Source organism: Python bivittatus, unplaced genomic scaffold (assembly GCF_059951505.1).
Source record: "Python bivittatus isolate LINGU-HERP-01145 unplaced genomic scaffold, Pbiv_v1 ctg000020_np1212, whole genome shotgun sequence".
In the NCBI taxonomy this organism is placed as follows: Eukaryota; Metazoa; Chordata; class Lepidosauria; order Squamata; family Pythonidae; genus Python; species Python bivittatus.
The window spans coordinates 17,752,334-17,767,378 of NW_028277030.1; the positions used below are offsets into that span (position 1 = coordinate 17,752,334).

General features: G+C 37.1%; 1 protein-coding gene across 2 annotated transcripts; it reads right to left on the reverse strand.

Moving 5' to 3' along the window:
* ESD (esterase D) lies at positions 1-15,022 on the reverse strand. 2 transcript variants are annotated; one of them, XM_007421194.4, is made up of 9 exons: positions 14,888-15,022; positions 9,458-9,530; positions 7,346-7,428; positions 6,361-6,459; positions 5,328-5,452; positions 4,090-4,209; positions 2,522-2,620; positions 1,445-1,612; positions 1-237 (listed from the first exon to the last, which is right to left on the reverse strand). In XM_007421194.4, the coding sequence occupies exons 2-9, from the start codon at positions 9,523-9,525 to the stop codon at positions 157-159; spliced, it is 843 nt and encodes a 280-aa protein (XP_007421256.2). In that variant the 5' UTR covers positions 9,526-9,530; positions 14,888-15,022; the 3' UTR covers positions 1-156. The 2 variants fall into 2 exon arrangements, with proteins under 2 accessions (XP_007421256.2, XP_087991424.1); XM_088135298.1 differs by lacking the exons at positions 7,346-7,428; positions 14,888-15,022.
* Positions 15,023-15,045: the final 23 nt, after the last annotated feature.

A 15,045-nucleotide genomic window follows, 5' to 3' on the forward strand; every position in this document is an offset into this window, starting at 1 on the left:
TTAGATAGGCACATTAAAAATATTTATTTTGAATCATTAAATCAGGATTTCATTGCAGTTAGCAGTAATAGTAATCACAGGAAGAGCGCTTGCTGTTTATTTCCACTGATCTCTTCAAGAGTTTTCACTGTCAGGAATTCCCAGGGCAAGACTCAGTCAAGCATTGAGGTATTTGGCATGGTGCCTGATATGGTCATTAATGAACGTTGCGATAAAGTAGTAACTGTGATCGTAGCCCTGAGGAAAGGAAAAGACCGGGCAGTTTCAAAAACCAAGCCACAATGTCAAATTAAAAATACACACGTATGAGACTCCCTCACAACAATCACTATGGCAGGACAAGATATTCTCTACCACTAAGGGAAGGTGAATCACAAGCACATGGCAAGATCTGAAATCATCTTTGTATGAGTTTCTTAACTGAGCAAGAATTTAAGGCTTGAATCCTATACAGTACTTACCTGGCTACAGACAGGCCTCAGTGGAAAGCATAGGATTGTAGTATAAATGTTTAATATTTCTTTTAAAGCTTAACTTATGGCCAATGGGGTGCACAAAGTTTCAAGCCTGAAACAGTTGTTCCAACATTACTGCAAATGTGCTGATCCTGTTCCAATCATTCTGGAAATGTTCCAAATACTTGTAAATTGAAACATCCATTTCAAGCTTGGAACCATTCCAGAACAGTCAAAACTCTCTGGACGAAGTCAGAGAACCCATTTCAAACTCTAAACAACTGCTGAATTTGAAAAGCCTTCCACACCTCTAGTTTTCTCCTCTGTGTATTTAGTCTCATAGCAATCCCTCATTCATTGATATCACAAACCCAGCAAATTAAATCCCAAATCTTAAAAGCCACTATTTAAAGCAGTATCAGTCCTGATCACAATCAGGCAGTGGCTGTGTTCAACAATGCATGATAACTAGGCTTCTGAAGGATTTCCTGTGAATTACTGCATGCCTGACATGTAACTCTTTTTCTACTCCCTTCTAAAAGGTTTGTTTTAGTTGGTATTGCACTGAGGACATAGAAATCATAGTCCAAGTACAAACCTTGTTGGTGATTTCTGATTGGTTTGGGAGCAACAAACCAGAACAAAGAGTTCCTTCTTTAACATTCATGTTACGGGGAATGAATGGGCTGCAGAAAAAAGCCTGCAGATGATTCTCAATAAGCCAGAATTTGCCAGTGTAGGAGCAATGCCTAGAAAAAGCTTGATTAACCACTAACATTCCTAGATGCTTTAGCTCAACGTTAGTGAGTTGGAAAAAGCATGTATGATACACGCACAATTCTAATACCTAGACTTTCAGATCCTAGGAACTGATTTGGTCATTAAAAACTCATTTAATTAAATAATCACTTTTTACTTAACTGTACCTTTCCAAGTGAGATTTGAGCACTAAATGCAAACCAAACTAAAACCCAGCTTTGGAGCATTACCTGCTGCAATCTAAAAACTACTGGGATTTTCCGCTCTGTGCAAGCAGCAATGAAATTATCTGGTAACAACTGCCCTGCTGTAAGGAACTGATCATCTTTGCCTTGGTCAACAAGGATATCCAGAGGAGAACCTTGAAAAGATTTCGCAATGTGTGTGGCATCGTAGGCCTACAGGGAAAAAAAGATACATTCACTTCTAACAATAGCAGCAGCCTGGCCAGATTAAAAGGTCAGAAAGACAAGGGAGAGCCCAGACAAAAGGCAATTTCACACAACAGTCATATAACGTGGGCATCTACTAGCTACTGAAGGAATACATATCATTTGAATTCTCTTCTGTTTTAGAAGCTTCAAGAAGGGAACAAGTTCCCTTTCATTAGCAGCCACTAGCAGCAGGAAGAATAAAATACTTTCAATCAGGCATTCATTTTTCACAATTATTAAACAGAAGGATCAAGCATTCCAACCCCACATCTGCCTGGCATCAACCAAGTAAGTATTATCCATTTTTTTCTGGCAGTAGCTGTTGTAAATCCAACATCCTGGTTCTAAATGGCTAGTTATAAAATGATAGTCATAATTAAAATATTAAAAACTCAGTCAAAAATACATTCATAAGAAACAATAAAATCTACAGGTATACAAAACTTTTCAAATTGAAAACTCGGTTTTTGCCTTCCAGACAAACTATTTCAACCATTTCAAAACTGGAAACACCTGTCCCTGAAAAACAGAGCATTTCTAAAATGAAACACAGCCGTTTTGAGCTCACAACACATCCAAATGATCAAAGCAGCCAATTTTGAATGGGGAACTGATTACAACTCAAAATGGGAGTTTCACATTTGATCTGAGCTCAAAATATTGCACGCCGCTAACAAAGTCTAATACAATGACAAATGTTCTTCTATCCTGAAAGCTGCTTTGAATACCTTCGTCTGCTGGTGGAACGACAAGAGGATTCTGAATGATTAATTTTGAAATGGTAGAAACAAGTTACTGATATTTTTATAACAATCACGATCGCATCTTAATTGTTCTATGATATTGTATGTGTGATGACATTTCAGTACATACTTCCCAGTTTGCTGTGTTCGGCCCTAGGTATCCACTGAAAGCCTTTTTCCCCCATGGGCACTGAATCGGGTTGCAGATTGGAGCAAATGCTGAAACAGACTATTTAAATATTGATGATTAAAGATTCAACATTCTTGCACTAAAATGTGAAAATTTATCTTTCCTCTAGTAAACATTTATGAAGTTGCCATTTATAAAGTTCCATAACGTAGCTGTTTATTTTCCCACCTTTGTTAGATATATAGGACATGGTCCTAAAGGGGAAGAAATGATAAAAGTTTGTTTGTAACTGCTGTAAAGAAGATTGGAAGCTGCTTCTTTAACTTTTTTTTTTCTTTTTTCTCTTTTTCTGTTTCTAGCACTTTCTATTTTTCTCTTTTTTCTTTCTCTATTCTTCTTTTATACATTTGTTCTTGTTTATCTTTTAATTATGTATAAACTTTCAATAAAAATTATTTTAAAAGATATATAGGATATGATAAACATCTGTTATTGTTGAATTAAACTTTTTCTATGAATATCCCACACTTAATTCACACATAGCAAAAATACCTATGTAAATCATGATATCTTGAATAAAATGCCTCACGTCTCATGTTAGTTATAAAGCCTATATATTCTCTGTGTTTAAGAAGTTGCTGTAATCACTCAGCACTGAGTTGGATATGCAACTATGTCTTATGATTTAAAGATGGAATTTGGACAGATTGAACAAGAACTTAAATCAGCAACACTGATTTTCCAATTTCATATTTATAATAGCACTGAAACCTCTATCTAAAAGAAATGCCTGCTTCTTGCAAAAAGTTTAATCCTGCTGGTAGCAAAGATTTTTAAACTAATATTTGAGCCAAAAATATAAATTATAATTGTTTCTGTCTTTATTTTACAAAACATCTTTTTCTTTCCTTTACACAAGGATCCATGCCATTCTTCACTGTAGGGTAAGGCAGCAGGGGCCCCTCTAAGAGACATCATCTGGCTCCAAAGAGGACAACCTCCCATTTCCAAGAAATCAGGAGGACTGGGTCCAGGTGCAAGCTCAGCCTAAGCACACTGTTCTCTAAATATTTCTCACAACCTCTTCACAATACATTATTAGGAATAAAAACCATCTCTGGGACACAATAAAGGGGGCAGGGTGGGGTAGAGAAAAATAGATTAGAGAATCCATTGTATTTGATCATATCCACTGAATGTATTTAGACTTTTGCTGACACAGTCTAGATGTAACCCTATTTACAATCTTCTCATACTCTTTCTTGAACATTTATCCTGAAGCTTCTCAAAACCAGCATTATTTCATCCTGTCATGATTGTTATTTATTTATTTATTTATTTATTTATTTATTTATTTAAAGAACCTATACGGCTGCCTATCTCATACAGTGATCCCAGGGAGGTCAAACCACCAGTAAAAACAAGAATAAAAACAAAACAACCCTTCCCACCAGGCACCAGACTAACCAGATTATCACCCTAATAATAATCAATAATTTAAAATATTAATTTATCATTTATCAATTATTCCTTGATTTTATCTGACACATTAAGAGTTTGAATCTTACTTTATATTTTCCAGGATTCTTTAGGGCAAGGATGAGAGCACCATGGCCTCCCATGGAATGGCCTGAAATTGACATCCTTCCAGAGTCAACTGGGAAATTGGCATTTATCAGATTAGGTAACTAAAAGACATCAGTGAGAAGAAAAAAAAAGTCAGCATAATCACATTTTCTCCTGCATAAGGTGAAAATAGATATCTACTCTCATCTACATAGAGATGAATGGTTCTTTACTTTGATCATCACTCTGTCTAAAAGTGGCAGGTTTACACCATATAGGGTTTTGTTCTTAAGATACGGATGGTAAAACTATATATACAATATATACACACCATTCATTTAGATCAGCATTTCTCAAACTTTTTTGGGTCACTGCCCCCTTAGTTCTCCCAAGTTTTTCATAACTCCCACTGTCCTGTGTGTGTGTGAATTATAATTTTTTTAAATTATTTATTGCACATTTATTATTTCTTTGCAAACAATTACAAATACATACAGTTAAGTCATAGTTATAATTACAAATATAGTTAAGTCATCATAGCAATAATAACTAATTTAATAATATTTTAATATTTAATGCGATAGATGGGCTTGATGGAGATTTATTAGCATATCAGTATTAGGTTTAATCTCCATAAGCACAAATTGTAAATCACCGTGCTCAACAACTTTTGATTTTAACGAACAAATATACATAGAATTAAAATTAAAAGCAAATATATATACCTAAAGTGAAATAAAGTACAGTATGAAGACTGAAACACAGTGATGTATCTACATTGAAATACAATAGCTCAATAGCCGTTACGTTTATTTCTAAATAACTAAGCACAACTGAGTGTGCAGCTTGTGTTTGCGTGAATCATACAGTTGCACTAATACCCAGCACCATCATATAATTCGCACGGTCAGCATGTGGTCGAAGCAGTCCAAAGCGTGATATTATTTTGAGTGTTCTCAAGTTTGATATATTTATCATTATCAAAGTATATGTTTACACTTTTACACACTTAATAAAATTTGTTGGATAAGGTACCTGTAATCTTCTGTTGTTATAATCCTAATCGCGCCTCCTGTCGCCCCCTTGCTGTCTAAGGTCCCCCCCTTGCCACCACCTGAATACCTAATGCCCCTCTGAATAATTCAGATGCCTTCTAGGCATTTATTTGAATCTAATCTAAATCTATCAAATCTAAATCACTTTGAGAAACACTGATTTAGATCAATGTAATTCAAATCACCTCATCTTTTATGTAAGAGTACATGCGGTAATTTGTTTTCCATAATTCTTCTGTGGCATCCACATAAAAACCAGCTCCAGTGCCGAAATCCCAGCTGTCATCTTCTCCTTGAATATTGCATCCACCTACCACCGAAAGAAATGCTGTATCAATCATCAGCAAAGTACAGGAACAGAGGCTGATGCTTTTTCTTTATAAGGAGGGCGGCTTTCCACAGGGCTGGGGGAAAACATCTGCCCCATCATCAGAAATATCTTCTGAAACTAACTGCTAAGCAGAAAAATCTACCTGGTAACTCTAAAACCCTTGCAGAGCTTTGCTTAAAGAACAGTCAGCTCTGAAACTTTAACTAAGGGCCCAATAACTGGCTTTGTATATTATAAGAAATGACAGATATTCAGTGCAGGTGCACATTTTTTCCCAGCAAGAAGACAACTTCTTGGAAAGACTTACATATAATGACTGGATCTCTGGTAATCCAGAAAGAGCCAACTGGGAAAAGATTCAGGATACCAAGCTAGAAATGTAACCATTATAGCTCACCACCCAGTTTTAGAGTTGTACCTCTAGGGCCTCCTTCAATAATAATCTATCTGCCATTCTTACTGATCAAAGGCCCCCAATGTGCTAGAGTTAGTGGCTGCCAAGGGAGCAGGACCACCTAGGTCATCAATAAGCTGTCTAGATTTATACACAGGAAGCCCATCCCCCCAGGTAATCTGCTGCTCAGCCCCTTTGCTAGACAAGCTACTCAGTGACAGCTGCTTGATTTCAGGAGCAAACGTAGGGAAGGTAGGGCAGAAAGATACTCTTCATGATGAGCAAATTTAGGCTAATTATTGTCAAAAGTAGCAGCAGATACCCTAAGCATGAGATTTCCAATAGGTAAAATAAGCACTATTTAAACATGTATTTGCATATACAGCCTGGTTTAAGTTTACATCCTACATATAATGTGAATATACAATGTGAACATCTATATCAAAGCACTGAATAAATTGATTAAGTTGATGCTCATTAATAAACCACTTACGTGGGCTGGTATCTGGAGCAACTACAATAAGGCCATGTTCAGCTGCAGCTTGATGGAAACCAGCTTTAGTTATAAAATTTTGTTCTGTACAAGTTAATCCTGAGAAGAGAGCAGAACACCCTAATATTACAAGCATTGCCAAGATCATTTTTGATCATTAAACCAGATCAGGAAGCTACTTTCTGTCTCTAACTAAGAGAAGCTGCACATTCCTGATTACATTTTCATTGCATAGGAAAAAAGGAATTGCTTATTTGGGTTCTGGATCCCAATGATCAGATCTAGTTAGGTATTTATTTACTGCTCCAATCACCAGGTTCTAGACAATTTACAATCATTATAAACAAATGAGACATAAATTTATAAAACTCCCAGAACCACTGTAAGGATTCTCACACAAGCTAAAATAAGGAATATGGGAAAACAGTAAACCTCGCACCACCGCCCCCCAAAAAACCCCAAATCAGAAATACTACAGTCCAATAAAAACTCACTTGTGTAATTTAGATTGGGAAGTAGTACTCAATGGAGAGCAAGAGAAGGTCAATAGTCAAATCAAGTGCCTTTCTTTAGTTCCTTGATGCTACAAACAGAGAAAATGTGGGGCTCCATTTTGCTAAGAGATCTAGGGAAGCTCCAGAGCTTTTCAGCATGTGAGAGATCAGCAGGAAATCATACAAAGCTGGATGAGGCATTTCCTGAGCAGTGATGCCTTCCATAAATATTGCCCAGATAGAAACATCTATTTCAACAAGCCAGAGGATTAGAAAGATGACAATGTCTGCCTAGTACTCAACAAGGTTCAGCTGACTATAGAACAAACCTGTCTTCTCCAATATTGATTCACATACAAAAGGCACAAAAAGATTTGTAACCCAAGGCCACATGCTACCCTATTTTTAAAAGCTTACTTAGTATAAACTAACAGCTGAATTTTAACCATCATTGTTGCCAAATTTTTCACAAATAATTTCAAAAGACTCACCTGACAGCCAATACAACACAGGACATTTCTCTGCCTTCGGTGGCAAATAAATCCCAAACTTCATTTTACATTTCAGCTCCACACTGTTAGCAACAATATGGCAGTTAAGACAGAACTTCTTTTTTAAGTCTAATGTTTTTACTTGACTGTTTATTACTGCTTTAGCAGTTTTGTGATCTGCTCAGAGAACTCTGATTTTAGGGACTGATTAAAAATATAACAAATCACTAAATAATACAATTATGTAACATATTTAAATTAGAGTTTGTAAAAATTCACATTTGAGCCAGATGTTTTCATCATTTAGTGTTTTCTTCTTGCAGGGAAGGACTACCCAACTAAATTGACAGAAAATAATGAAGGAGAGATAGTAACCTATTGACACTTGTATATGGGATGGGAGGGACTCCAGTACAGAGAGCAAAGGAAATAGATTAGGACCATCATGTTAGAAATAATGTGGTATCTTTTCAAGACAACCAACGTTTTGACTATTGCAATTTGTACCATAAAGTCTGGTAAGCCAAAATGATATAGTATGAAAATAAAACTGCTAATATCATTAAAGAACACAACTATGGTATTTTAACCATTTGTTTTAATATCACAACTGCCAGTATACCATTGGAAAGATGACAAGCAAATTCCTAGTGGAATTTGTGTTTAGAGGACAGAGTTAAGGTATTAGGAAAAGAGCTAGGAAGAGACTTAGTAAAAAAAAAATTGCATAATGCTTTTGGAATGCATCCTCTGTTAACAGAAGAATCTTGAAGCAGTGAAGGTTTCCAGGATTTTTTTAAAAAAAAAGGGAAGGAGGGAAGGAGGGAGGCATTTTTGCAGATTTTTTCCCCACTGTGCTTTCTGTTCCAAATCTGTTCCAAAGAGACCATTTGGAACAACATTGGAAGTGGTTGAAGAAATGGTGATTTGATAAACATTACTTTCCCTGCTCCCTTCCATTCACAGAAGTCTTTGCTATATCACATAGCCTCCTCCAATCAGTGGCCCACCAAAAATGTCAAGAATATAACTTGATTCCCTTTCTGCAAAGGTGCTGCTCTCTATTCTAGAAGCTCTAGTCCCAACACATCTAAAAGACAATAGTTTGGGGAAGGATTATAAATGTAGAAGCCCAAGAAAGAATATGTTAACATTTTAGTTTCAATAATAATTAGCACTACTGATTCATGTGTCAGGACAATCACCAATGCTGTCAATTTTTTAGAAAATTTGCCCACAATAATTATAAACAGACTATTCAGACTGGCAGCATTATTTTATGCAAGTTTTTTCATAAGTAAGTCTCCCTGCTATATGCAATGCAACCTCTTCCAAGATAACTGTGCACAGAATCTCAGATTAAGTTAATTGAATCTTGATGTTATGAAAGTTTAAGTTCCACTGATTTCAGTAGAACTTAGGTGCAACTAAATTAATCTGGATCTATTCAATGTTGGACTTTAAAGAAGCAGGATAGGAAGAGTATTGACCATTTTGAACTTTGGTGTTGGAGAAGACTCCTGAGAATATCATGGACAACCAAGAAAACAAACTGATGGATCATCAAACAAATCAACTCAGATTTCTCACTCGAGGCACAAATGAACAGGCTCAGATTATCCTACTTCGGATACATTATGCAAAGACCCATCTCTCTGGAAAAGGCTATATAATGCTGGGAAAGGTAGAAGGAAAGAGAAGAGGATGACCAGCAGCAAGGTAGATGGTTACAACAGAGATGAGTGCACCGTTGGAAGACTTGAAAGTACAGGTTAGGGACAACTCATCATGGAGAAGATCTATCTATGTGGTCACTAGGAGATGAAAACAACTTGATGGCACATAATCAATCAAATCAATACAATGTTAGTCTCTCCTTTCGAGGAATTCTGTTTACAAGAGAAATTTGTTTGCTCTCTTCATTGTGGAGAGAAGCATATTCCTATTCTCCCAGGCCTTTCTATCCAAATGTTTTCACTGCTATTTTTACAGTTCCAGTGTTTGAATCCCTGTATGTATGTATGTTTGTACGTATGTATATTGTGATCAGATTGCTATGGGGAAGACAGTTGAAGGACAGTATAAAATTATTTAAATAAATAGCATATTAACCTGTCATGCTCAAACACCTTCTGAAAACCTCCAAAGCATTTGTTGCTAGAAATTTCCTTCAAGGCCATGATCTCTGTTGGGGAAAAAATGGGATTTCGTAAGTTGTCTTCAGCAAGACCATAACATCATACAACACACTTGTGTATAAACAGAAGACCTGCATGTTAGCAATAATTAAGCTGCTCAAATATCAGACAGATTTTGAAATAACAAAATTGCTTTAAGTGTTAACATGAAAACATAATAAAAATTTAAAAATTTATCATTTATCTCCCACCAACCTGCATTTTTCTCCCTTTCTCTTCACAGTTGAAGACAATTAAAACTCTCTCATCACATATTTCTTGTCCAGCAGAAACATTCACACACCAGAAAGTCAATAAATGGAAGATACAAGTAGTAGCTACTTTAGAATAAAGACGATTTGTAGGACTAAGCAATTGGATTTAAGATCAAGGAGATTCAGGTTTGAGTCCATGCTCAGCCATTTAGACCTACCGTTAAGGGGAAAATTGAGCAAAGGAGTGCTATACACACCTTATTATTGGCTTATTTATTTTATAACCCACCTTTAATTTAAGATCTCAAAATGAAAAGAAGTGTACACACTTCTTCCAATTTTTTCCCTGGTGTGATATGGGCTGAGAAAGGGTAACTGCCAAACATTACCCAGTGAAATTCTATGGCTGAAGGTAGACTAGAATCTGGGTCTCTAGAGTCTTAGTTTGTTGCCTTAACCACTACACCACACTGCTTCTCACCTTGAGTTTCTGGAAGGGAAGGTATGGATAGAAATCAACAGTCAAAAAAATAAACAAAATAAATAAAGGAAAGTTTAGAAAACAGAATTACTCCAGTACTACAGACCTTTTTCAACCAATATATTTGATTAAAAGGCTTAAGCTTTCATGAGCTGTTAAGTGAGTCTTCTCCTCCTTCCCTCCATTGCAACTTATGCCTTTTAATAAAATGTGTTAGTTAGAAAAGGTGCTACCAGATTCCTTCTGATTTTTTGCCACCAGACCTGGTGCTCTGCTTACATTTGACACAGAAACTCTGACTACTTCAATCTGAACTCATGGCCCTTCAGAGGGGTGGAGAAGCACCCTTATATTAATATTTACAGTTGCTTTACATGCTCTTGATAAGGAGGAGAGGTTTTGGAACACAGCCCTGCTCAAGGCCTAGCTCAAATTAGGCCTACTTTGGGAGATACAGCTCCCTGCCAGGGATGGAAATTGATTGAATTCCACTTAGAAGTTACTGCCAAGAAATTAACAGAAAAATGCTGTTGAGAGGGAAGGCAAGGATTCAGCTGCTTTGCATTTACAGTACTTAAATCCATTTACTATTATTTTCATTTTAATTTCTTCCCAACACTTTGCAGAAAATGAACCAGCATCTCTTTCAACTTTTCCTACCAGTATTTGTGCTCCATGCAAATTGAAACTGATAAATGATTTTTGCCATAATAGTTGCTGACATAGGAGGAGGGCGGGGGGAGTCATAATAGTGCTTGATCTCCACTTTACCTAGAAATCATAGTTTTACTTCTGGAAAACCATTCACAAAATGAATGCTTAGTATGGATTTTGTTCATCTGTCACACCTGAGCAGTTTAACATCTATCATCTTCCTGCATTTAACACAGCACAGTTAAAGCTACAGCTACATCACACTAGATTAAGATTTCCTTTGACTGGTTTGCTGAGCAACAAACCATGAATTGCAAGCCACAAAGGAGCCTGGACAATCCATGAAACCAAAATCAAAATAAAATAAATCACAGGATGGCTTAGCGAGATGCCTATAGCTATCTAGGCCACATTTCAATTTTCCACAAACAGATGAAGTGAGCAGAAACATCCTGAATCCTCTCTCACATAAGCAGGATCCATAGCAGGGGAAGGAAATAATTCACTCAGCTCTGATTAAGATACCACTGAAAATGGGAGATTGCCCAGTGCAGTTTTCAAGCAATATTCTCCTGCCTGTTGTTCTTCACAGGTTCCAAGGCTTTTTGCTTCAGAATTACCTCTTATGGAGGGAGGGAGAAATGTAACATGAACATGAAAAGACATAAACTCACAAAAAAGTATCTTGGAACTCGGTTTGCTCTTTAGAGATTTATTAAAATGGCAGTGATGCAATAAGGATAGAACGAGCAACATCAGAAAACAAGACTACTAATTAAACACACAAATGTATGTCTTTTCACATTCATGTTACACTTAAATGCAAGTATACGAGTTGTGCAATTATGAAAAACTAGGTATATTAGGAATATATCACTGAGGAAAATGTTCTGATGAAAAAAGAAACAAACTTCTTATAGTTAGTGAGATACGTGGAGGTTGATTCAACTTTAACAACATCATGCCTCCTTTCTCTTAGTCTTGTCATTTCCTGCATTTTTTTTTAAACAATGGTTTCTCCTTGTGAGGGTTCTTTGCTTTCCCAGGACTGGACACACCACAGTGTAGCAGTTCTGCACACAATGCTTTATTGCAGCACACAACAACAAGCTATCGCTATGAGTTAACTCCACCTTTCTAGGCCTTGCAAGTTGATGTTGCCACATAAATACATCTTTAATACTCAGTCCAAACAAAAGTCTCAAAGTCTGTGAAGTGCCGCCTTCCAAAAGTTCTTGCACTAGTTGGGATGAGATGCTGCCTCAGTGTGGTTACTCCTTTTCTGGTTGCTGCCGAGCTCCAGGCCAAGCTCCAAGCTCTGCTCTTAAGCAGTGTGGCTTTTGAGCATTCCAGCTGAGCTCCCAAGCCAAACTCCAGGCAGGAATCCTTACCGCAGCTTGTGGTCCTGGCAGTTGACTGATAGCTCTCTTGCCTGCCTTAATAGTAGTCAATCTCCAAACTTCTGCTTCCCCATCTGCTTGCTGTTTCCTTATCTCCTTTTCTCCTACACACTCCCAGGCACTCTGTCTTAATGTTTGCTTTTGTAAGCTAAGGGCCTGGGTGGGGTGAGGCTGCCTCTGGACATCAGCACGTCCTTGAAAATGCCAGGACGTGGCTCAATTGGCATGGATGCTTGTAAGTAAACTTGTGAATGAATGAATGAATGAATGAATGAATGCATGCATGCATGCATGCATGCGCCCATCTCTCAGGTTTCTGGGGCTGTAAACAGGGAGAAAAGCTGATTTATTCAGATGTCCAATGGTGCTAGTGCAGTGCTGAAGCACAAGGTCCTACGTGGGCAATGTCTTGGCAAAATCAGGGACAACAGCACAATAGATCCATTAACCAGACACCCATGTTCTATCAAGGAGCTGGTGTCTCCCATTCCAAATGACAGCATGACACACAACTAAAAGATCAATTCATGTTCTTTCCCCACAAAAAGCAAGAAGAAAATAGAAAAGGCAATGGAGAATGAAAACCAATGAACACTAAATTGTTTTTCTTTCCCTACGAAGCCTGCAAAATACCCTTATCCATAAACCAGTGCAGAAGCATAGGATATATTCAGCCAATCATGACAACAGCAAGAGATTCTAGGAAACTGGTCTTCAACTGATGAATCAGGATCACAACTACATTAAGCCTGATCTAAGGTGGGTTATAATAGCAGTACTATCATGTCAATAAACAGAGATACACACACACATTTCATACAATTATATGGTAAATAAATCTCACATCTAAAATGTAAGATAATGGTAATAAGTTTCAGGAGAAAGAGCAAGCATTGTTTACTTAATGTGACATTAAAGAAAGTGAATTGTTTTACAGTACTCTGGCTCTTACAATGACAGGTATGCAAGTATGGGCGGTTTGATTAGGAGCTTACTTAATTTTCATATGCCAGGCTGGTATGGCATAATTTCCCTTCAATATTTTTCTCTCCCATCTATGAAACGAAATGACAGATGCTAAGCTCTGCCAGTATTATCCTACATTTCCCACAAGTAAGTACAAAAAGATGATCCTCTGGAGTGAGTAGCACTGAATTTTTACCATCAAGTAGTGGCTAAATGTCCAGTAAATGACACTACAGTGCAAGGATTTTAGTGCAAGTTACACTTCCTTTAACAGATAAGGGTGGCTCTATTCAATAAAAAGTCCATGAAGTACATTCCTAATTGTTCTTCTAAAAATTATCCTACAGATAGAAAGAGCCCTTGGTAATGACATCTTTAAATATTGCCTCTCCTTATATACTACAGACAGCAGTATGGATTTTCTGGAAACTGTTGAAATGAGTATGATTCCAATTAGCATTTTCATCTCAATATCCATTGTCCACACAAGCTATATTACTTGATATTAAAACAATTAGGCTGAGCCTGTTTTATGAAGTTTGAATAGTACTTTTAAATAAACTAAATGCTTTGATGTGAAAATACTGGAAAAGAGATTTTTCTCATCATACACAAATTTGAAAAATCCATTTTTTTTATAGTGAGTATATATCCTTGCTACCAGAATTTTTTTCACACTTGTTTCCTTAGTCCAGTATAGAGTGAAGAACATATATTAGAAGTTATATACACAGTCTCTAGATTTTGTATGTCATTTTATGACATACAGCAACAACCTACAATATAACCAGGCTGGCCACATGAATTTGACAATACAGCACTATTAAAGTCAACAGCATTAATTCTATAATTAGTTCATGGGGAGGCTTCATTATATGTGGAACATATAAATAACTCACAATTCTGTTCAAATATCTATTCTGTATAGAATCCAATTTGATTAATACATCTTCATTTACTTGTTTCAGGTTATATATTTTGCATGTGTGTGTGCACGCCTTGTTTTAAATTGTAAGCTGACACATTTTTAACAGATACAGCCATTTGAGCATCCAGGTACCTCAATATTTTTTGTGGGTTAGCATTACAATACCTCAGTGAGATAGGCAATGGTGGAAAGTGGGCAGGGCTGACCCTTCCCCGGATTTTCGTTTTAGTTTCTTAAATCTATGTTCTTTCGGGGGGGGGTTAGATTGGTGTGCATTTGTAGGACAAAGTGGTTGGGAGACTGCATGCTGTTCTGGGGGCTCAGATACCCATCCATACTCTCCGCTTGCTATTTCCTCTATTAGAAGCAAAGGTGAAGTTTTTTTTTAGTAGCCTTGCAACTCTGTAACCTCCGTGTTTAAGAATCACGTGAGAAAATTAGCGGGATATCATTACTTTATCCCAACTAATAAAACCGTTTAAAAGAAGCTCAGCGGGAGAGATAAACTGCTGTCCGTAATTCATCCTTAGTCCTTTTATACACCCAAAAGTGGGAGGGGGCGAGTGTGCACATATTGTTCCCCCCTCCCCTTTTTAAATGCATTAAGTATAGCTTGCATCTACGTTGCAGCATGAAGAAATAAAACTATCCCAGTTCACCAATCTTTTGACAAAGACCGTAGAAAGGAGGAGAAAACCAACTCCGACGGTGGAACGCTCACCTTTTTAATTGACTTCCAATTGTTGCATGCACTCAAGGTAATCCTTCTAGGCCCCGGATGGAATGAAGCCAGGTGACTGAATTACAGGAGCCTGCTTAGAGCCTCTCCCTCGCTCTCGGATAGGCTCGCCTATCCAGCGCAATGCATTCACGGGATTC

Bases quoted from the DNA above. Each gene is read 5' to 3' on its own strand.
- ESD (XM_007421194.4), bottom strand. From the start codon at position 9,525: ATGGCCTTGAAGGAAATTTCTAGCAACAAATGCTTTGGAGGTTTTCAG. The intron at 6,460-7,345 runs GTGAGTCTTTTG...CTCTCTTCTCAG, and splicing joins TGTGTTGTATTGGCTGTCAG to GATTAACTTGTACAGAACAA. The intron at 238-1,444 runs GTAATGCTCCAA...TCCTTTCCTCAG, and splicing joins TAGTTTTTAGATTGCAGCAG to GGCTACGATCACAGTTACTA.